Source organism: Monodelphis domestica, chromosome 2 (assembly GCF_027887165.1).
Source record: "Monodelphis domestica isolate mMonDom1 chromosome 2, mMonDom1.pri, whole genome shotgun sequence".
In the NCBI taxonomy this organism is placed as follows: Eukaryota; Metazoa; Chordata; class Mammalia; order Didelphimorphia; family Didelphidae; genus Monodelphis; species Monodelphis domestica.
Genome location: NC_077228.1, coordinates 468,393,876 through 468,401,749, shown reverse-complemented (window position 1 = coordinate 468,401,749; position 7,874 = coordinate 468,393,876). Strand labels below are relative to the sequence as shown.

Here is a 7,874-nt window from a genome sequence, read left to right as displayed (position 1 = left end):
TTGATGTTGTCAAATGGATCCAAGTCAGAAAACACAATAGTCTCTGAAGAATTAAAAATAGGTATTACCCAAAAAGCAGTGGAGAGATGTATGGAGGGTGTGAACAGGTTGTGACATGCAAATAAAGCAAACGCAAACTATAAAAAAACATAGCAAAGGATGTCATCAGAAAAATATACAATAAAAAAGTAGATAGACTGGTCACATGATGAAAGATCCAGGTAACTGGTGGGTAGCTCTGATATTCCAATGGTATCTTTTATAAGGTCAAATGTAGGTAAGAGAGGTCCCTAGTGTACTTGGAAGAGCTCCAATGGAGAACCTAAGGGAGGACATGGACAATAGTTACAGATGTTGGATAGGTATGGATAGGATGTGACCTGCATCATGCATGAGAACATCAATGAGATCACAAATCCACTTAGGTATTTGGACATTTCAAAAGATGTCATTGTCCTATATAGGGTGAAATAGTGGGGAAAAAATTGTTAGACATAGAGACAAAAGGCTTGAATTTGAGTCTAGGCTCCATCACTTACCAACTCTGTTCCAGCTTAAAGTCTTGGACAGATCATTTCAGTCTCTCTCAGGTTTAGTTTCCCCATAAGCAAAATGGAAATAACACTATCTGTGCATGATTTCCATTTAAATCAAATGAGAAAATGTATGTGAAAATATTTTGTAACTATAATGTCATAATCTAATAAAGTGTTGCCATGATGCTATGGAGGCACCCAGATGTCATTATAAAGAAGCATCAGCCTTGCAATAAAAGAGAACTGGGTTCAAGTCTTTCCCCTAACATATACTAGCTATGTGACCACAAACTAGCCACTTAAATTCTTAATGTCCCTTGTAAAGGCTATAAGTCACACGAAAATTGCTAACCTACATTGGTAGAGGGATTTTCCACACCAAGGAGCTCTCTACAATGATGAAATCACAGCTCCATATGTAATTTCTTATAAAAATGCTTATATTTATACAGTGCTTTAAGATTTGCAAAGTCCTTTACAGATGTTCTCTCATTCAGATGAGGAAGCTAACTTTTCTTTCATTGTTGCTAGGGCAAAGCTTAACATGAGTTTATAGACCAGGTACCAAGCAAAAAGGGGGGGGGGGGATTCAACCCTTGATATTGCTTCCTTTGTTCTCTTTTGTAAAATTTACACTGTGTTTTGTACTCAAGAACATATGAAATGTTCCAACCCCAATTAACTCCCTAGGAGCTTGGACTTCCCTCCTCCCTCTGCTCCCCTCCTCTTTTTATGGTTCAGAAGGGACAGCAACATCCATTGTATTCTGAAAAGATTTTTTAACACACTCACAGCTCTGCAATAAATGTGCTCCCAGTAAATAATTCCTCCCAAGATTTTTATCACTGCTGTTATTAGTGACTGGCTCCTGGATCAAAAAAAAATTATATGGAAACTTCAGGAAACAAAACAAAGACTTCCATTTTAATTTTGCTTGATTTTCAGAATAGCCCCAGATTATAGTTAATGGCTCTCTTAGTGTGGGACTTCATCTTTCTCTGGACTCTTACCTACGTGGTACCTTGAGGTAATTTTCCATCCATTCTATAGAGTAAATCTACTCTGCAGAAGTAAGGTAACCTCAACTATAGTCTCTTCAGGCTGATGCTGATCTCATACCTGGGCAATAGACTCCTTCCCATTGGACTCTCCATCTGCACACCATTTACCTTAGAATAAAAACATCATAGATCTAGAAGGGGTCCCTTAAGATCATATAAATGGTCCTACTGTCTCATTTTTATAGAGGAAGAAACTGAGACCTTGAGAGATGAAATGAGGGATCAGATGATGTTCATATGGGCTAGAAAAACAATAACAAGTTAAAAGACCTAGAATCATGACTTCGGCATTTATGGTGTGATCCTAGACAAATCATTTAAACTCTCTGAGACTTAATTTTCTCTTCTATACAAGGTGAGAATAACTATTCATTTCAATTCAACAAGAACTGAGTCAGCACTCATTGTGTTCAAAGTAAATGCTGGTGTAGTGTGATGAACATTCAGATATCCTTGGAGTCAGGAAGATCTGGGTGTAAGGTCTGCCTCTGACAGGGACCAAAAGCACATCAATTAATCTCTTAGGGTCCTAGGAAATACTTTAAGATTATAAATTGTAGAACAGAGGCAACTAGGTGACTCAAAGAAAAAGAGAGTTAGGCCTGGAGATGGAAGATCCTAGGATCAAATCTGACCTCAGATACTTCCCAGCTGGAACAAGTCACTTAACCCCAATTGCCTAGCCCTGATAGCTCTTCTGCCTTTGAACCAATACTTAGTATTGATTCAGACACAAAATAAGGGTTTAATTTTTTTAAAAAAGAATAGTTGGGATCTGAGTCTGTAGACTGTGACAACCCCCCCCAAATTATATGAGGACCATCATCCATGTCAAAAAGAAGTGCAATCCTCAACTATGAAGCAGGACTATAGGCACAAAAATTAAATAATTCTCTCCCACAGTCAGTTTACATCCTTCTGGGGAGAGAAAATATGTAGACAGATAAGCAGTGTTGATATGGTAAATGTTTCACAAATGCTCTCTGAACTACATGACATGCTTTTAAGTTTAATCTGCATTATTAACAATTTTCACTTTCTTAAGTCTAGACAATCAACAAAACAATCAATCAAGCCCTGATTTGTACTTCTGCCGTTCCTAAGATTCAATTACTAGCAATGAAAATTTAACAAGGGCTGTCTCCTCCTCTCTTACTCCTGTCCCCAGCCCATAAGAGCTGACTCCCTTTCAGTTCTGCAGATAAGTAAATATAAAGTCAATAGAACGATATACAAAATAATTTCAAATTGGAGAGGTAGGAAATCCTGAGGGGAACTGGGAGTTTTTGTGTAGAAAGTGGCAACTGATATGAACTTTGATGAAAAATAGGAGGACACCTGAGCCAAAGAGCACCAGTGAAAAATGGAATTCTATATAAAGGAATATGAAACAACAAGAAGGAAACCTACTTTTCCTCTAAGCTCAGGACTTCAAAGGTGCATAAAAGAAACATCATTGGAGAAATACTCAAGAAATACAATAACATGTCATCTTTCTAACAAGATTACTGCGACACATTGTAAAACTTAAAGCTCAAATTTGCAATATTATTATTCTTGAGTCAGAGACATGCTGGAAGAGCTTGAAACTGTCATGAGAATCTACTGTTAAATTTTCAATGTGAGCTTTTACACCTCAAAAATTGGAAAATACTACAAATTAGGATTGGTTTATGATTTAGTTGGTGGTTTAGACTTAAAGAAATGGGGAAAATGTAAGTAATGAATATTAAACTCCAAAGTGTACCAGGCCTGATGAAGAATCAGTTGCTAACATTGACCAACATAGCCCTAGCTCAAAGTAGCTAGAAACTCATATATCTAAGAGAGAGTCAGGTGTGAAGATTAAATTTAACTCCCCTCTGATTGTGAAAATGAAATTAATTAACTATCCTCTGACTGTAAAGATTAAATTGTAACCCCTGCCCATTTTCAGATCTAATCACCAAAAGTGTAAACACCCTACTTAATCATTAAGTGGGAGGTCTGTGACCCATGAGTATAACAGTGGGTGACAAATCAGAATCAACTGACTGCCCCTGGGCAGTCCTAAAGCAAAAGCTTCAACTGTGATTGGTAGAAGTAAAATTAGGGGAAGACACAGGAAGTGATGCAAAAGAAAGTGTCTTTAAAAGGGAGTGACAACTCCCTGAGTGCAGTTCTACTGGGAGTGGAGGTTGAAAAAGAATATACTAAATAGACCTAAGACCCTGTTCCTGGTGAGGCTGTTCTAAAAATCTCTTCCTTTGGACTGATACATGGTGAGTGAAAAGGCTGATTCCTTTCCTGGAGATTTTCTGAAGAAAACTAGCCTCAGGAGAGACCTACCTCTTGAGAGAGACTTCCCCAGGTCCTTGGCTTTGCCAAGGCTAAGGACTAACTCTCCCTGCCCAGGTTGAGCCAGGGGCCAGGAGTAATTTACTTAGTGTTTAGGCTAGATATCTTACCCTATCCTCTCTCTGATTTTCTTATTTCATTCTTTCTATATTTTGTAAATAAATTATAAAAAAATCTCTTTGGAATTAATATAAATTCCTGGCAGTCCTATTCTTAAATAACCCAATACTTTTAATATAAACCCCCTTTTCCCTTTACACAGGTCTACCAAATCCATGTATATCGTTCTTCCCCAAAAAAAATCTGATGGAAGGAAACAGAGTTTTTGTTTTTGTTTTGTTTTGTTTTGTTTTGTTTTTTACAAATATACTTTTCACAGCCATAGAAGGAACTGATTGTCTGAATGCAGACTGAAGCATACCATTCTTTACTTTATTTCCTCCATAAAATTTTCTCTAGCATAAATATGTCTTCTTTTACAATATGACTAAAGCTGGCAATATGTATTGCATGATACCACATGTACAACCCATATCATATTATCAGCTATCTTGAGGATTAGAAAGGGCTGGGAGGGAAGAAGAAAACACAGATTGCAAACTGTCAGAAAATTATTATTAAAATGTGTATCAACATATAATAGGGAAATAAATAAATAACTTTCTAATGCAGATGAAATTTGTGTTTGAATATGTTTGCATATTAAAATTTTAATAAGAATGAAAGCCCACCTATTCAAATTATAAAAGAACTCCTCAAATAATCTCTGTCTCTCTGTCTCTGTTTCTCTCTGTGTCTCTTTTCTCTCTGTGTCTCTCATAGACATTTATTAGATAGGAATGGAAAATTGACTTTAGGGGTTTAAAGAATAAGTGTGTGGTGAGGCAATATAAGCATTAAGTATAATTGGTACCAAAGAGAATGAAACAAACAAGGAGACAGTTTGGGAGGGGGGAGGAGGGGAGTGATACTTGACAGGGATGAAGGTCATTTCATCCTCACTGTGGCTTATGGGAAAGATAAGATGGGGAGAAAGACTCCAGTTTGGTCAATCTAAATTGAAACAACTGTGATAAGACATGCAGTATAGGTTTGGACTGATCTGAGTGACTGAACAGTGATTGGATCTTAACCAAAAAAAAAAAAAAAATCGTCTGTTTCCTTTGAAAAGTAAGATGGTCTGACAGGGGGCTTTCCAATTAAAAGAGCCTTAAATTCTTGGGAAACGGAGGTATCAAAAGCAAGAAACTGAAGCAAAAGCTCAAAGTATGTGCCCCAAGATATGGGGCAAAGAAGTCGCGATGGCTTTTCTCTCTTGCTGCACAAGAACCTTGCCCTCGGTGGCCCAATTCTCCTTAGCTCTTAGAAGGTCCAGAGGATGGGAACAATAGGAAAGATAAGGAGAAATGAGGTATATTTGTAGGCGGAATGTTAAGAGAGCTTGTAGTAATTTCTCCCTTTTTCTCTTTAAGAGGCAAAGGAGCAAAAAAGATTTCTGCTGTTGTCAGTTGGTGACAGTTAGTAGCGTGATGCCCTGTGGCTAGTAAGCTGAAGGCAGTTGGAAGGAGCTGCAGGAACGTTCTGTTGTCACTAGTGGCTGCTGTCTGCAGAGGCGGGAGAAGACTTCCAGCTACCGAGGTCGGGGCTACCGCAGCCCGCAAGGGAGCGTAGGCGCGGAGCATCGGCTCCTCTTGGTGTAGCTCTGAATTTCATTACAAAACTGATAAAAGTCATCAGAGTATCCCGTCTTCACGAATAAAAGATGGGTGGCTTATTTTCTCGATGCATGGCTAAACCTTCAACAGTGGAAGTTTTGGAAAATATAGATAAGCAAATCCAAGCATTAGAAGAATTTGGAGAGAAAAATCAAAGATTACAGAAACTATGGGTTGGAAGGTTACTTCCCTATTCCTCAGTTCTTTACCTGGTTACTTGCTTAGTGGTATACTTGTGGTATCTTCCAGATGAATTTACAGCAAGACTCACTATGACCCTCCCATTTTTTGCATTTCCATTGATAATATGGACCATAAAAAGAGTACTCATTTTCTTCTTTTCCAAGAGAACAGAAAGAAATAATGAAGCACTGGATGATTTAAAATCACAGAAGAAAAAAATACTTGAAGTAATGGAAAAAGAAACCTACAAGACTTCTAAATTAATTCTTAAAAGGTTTGATCCAGACCCAAGGAAGGCAAAGGAGGTTGAGCCAATATCTTTAGGAGAAGCTGCAACTGCAAGGCCTGGACAAGAAATCCGTCAGCGGACTACAACTCAAAGAAACCTTTCTCCATCAATACCAGGGAGTCCAAATCAAGGATCACCTTTACAAGTTCCAGGATCTCCTGCCCCCCCAAATGATACTTTAGCTTCTGATCTTGAAGCCTCTGATCTAGTTTTTATTCCATGCTTCAGAGTGCTGGAGGAAAAGCCATAAGAGTAGAGGAGGTCATGCATAATAGGATGAAAAGAGTAAAGGTTAGAAAGGAAAGGTATGAGGGACATTTGAATTAATGAAACCATAAATGTTTATGTGCCAAGTTCTGAGCTAAATTCTGAAGCTACAAATACAAAACCAAAACATTCTCTTCCCCCAAGGAGCTTACATTCTAAAAAAAGAGAATTTATAATGGAAATAAGTTTTAATACCTTAATATGATAGTAAGAATTTTTATCTCCTTAAGACTAAGATTAACTGATATTTGTCTTAAATTCCATTTTGTGATTAAGTTGCTTAGAGTAAGATATTTTTCAATAATAAGCACTTGTGTGGTATGAGATAGTAACATGTTCTTAAATGATTGATAAAACATATGTGTATCCTCTGATAAGACAGAATATCAATGAAAAGATATCATAGGGGCAGCTAGGTGACTCAGTAGATAGAGCCAGGACTGGAGATGAGAGATCCAGAGCTCATATCTGACTTCAAGATACTTTCTAGCTGTGTGACCTTGTACAAGTCACTTAACTCCTATTGCCTAGCCCTTACTGCTCTTCTGCCCTAGAACCATATTTTGTATTAATTCGTAGAAAAAAGTAAAGTTTAAAAAAGATATTATAAGCAACTTTAATAATAGTTCAAATAGTAAACTAGCAATCAACATGGAGACATCTATGGTTTAAAGTCAAAAGACCCACTGGAGACCATAGGTATCAATTTGTTCCCAGGGCACAACTAGGATTGGCTTTTCTGTCCTTCATACTTGAAACTGAAGCAGCCTGTATAAGCTTGACAGTGCTGATTGACAGAGGCTTGACAGATGACCACCTAAAAGGGGAGAACATGGCATCCAATTGGGAGGAGAGGGAATCTTGTTTTAAGCCTAATATGAAAGAAGTTTATCAACCTCTAAGGGTCTGGTTAGTAATAGTTTGTTTTAAAAGGAAAGTATTGTTTACATGCTTTGATTAATAAAGTTTGATTGCATGCTTCAAAAGGTATTAAGTCTAACTATTGTTTCCATACAAGAATGACCAGAGAAGAATATTTGATCTGGGAAGTCAAAGCCATAGTGATTGAAGGCCTAGGGGTAGTCCAGAAACAACTTTCCAGAAGCAATGATAGTGTTATTTGATCACTGTACCTACTTCCCTAAGTTTTTGGCCTCAAGATCCTTTAAACTCTTAAAAATGATTGAAAACTTCCAAGAGCTTTTTTTAAATGTTTAAAATATTAATTCATTTAAAACAGCAATAATGAACCATTAAAATTTACATAAAATAGTATTTCACAAAAACTCTATTTGCAAAACAAATTAATTGTAAGAATGACATTGACTTATACATTTTTGTGAATCTTTAATATCTGGCTTAAAAGAAGACAGCTGGATTCTTTCATCTGTCTCTGTACTCAATTTGTTATAATATGTTGTTTTGATTGAAATATATAAAAAAAAATCTGGCCCTCTACAGATAGTTAGAAAATGGAGGAGGATTT

The 7,874-nt window shown here is 37.0% G+C and overlaps 1 protein-coding gene across 1 annotated transcript; it reads left to right on the top strand.

Annotated features, from left to right (window-relative positions):
- The first annotated feature begins 3,738 nt into the window (after nt 1-3,738).
- On the top strand, nt 3,739-7,374 carry LOC100617963 (endoplasmic reticulum junction formation protein lunapark-like). Its single transcript, XM_056819144.1, has 2 exons — nt 3,739-3,858; nt 5,407-7,374. Exon 2 carries the CDS (start codon nt 5,697-5,699, stop codon nt 6,369-6,371), a length of 675 nt encoding a protein of 224 aa, XP_056675122.1. The 5' UTR covers nt 3,739-3,858; nt 5,407-5,696; the 3' UTR covers nt 6,372-7,374.
- The last annotated feature ends 500 nt before the right edge of the window (nt 7,375-7,874 follow it).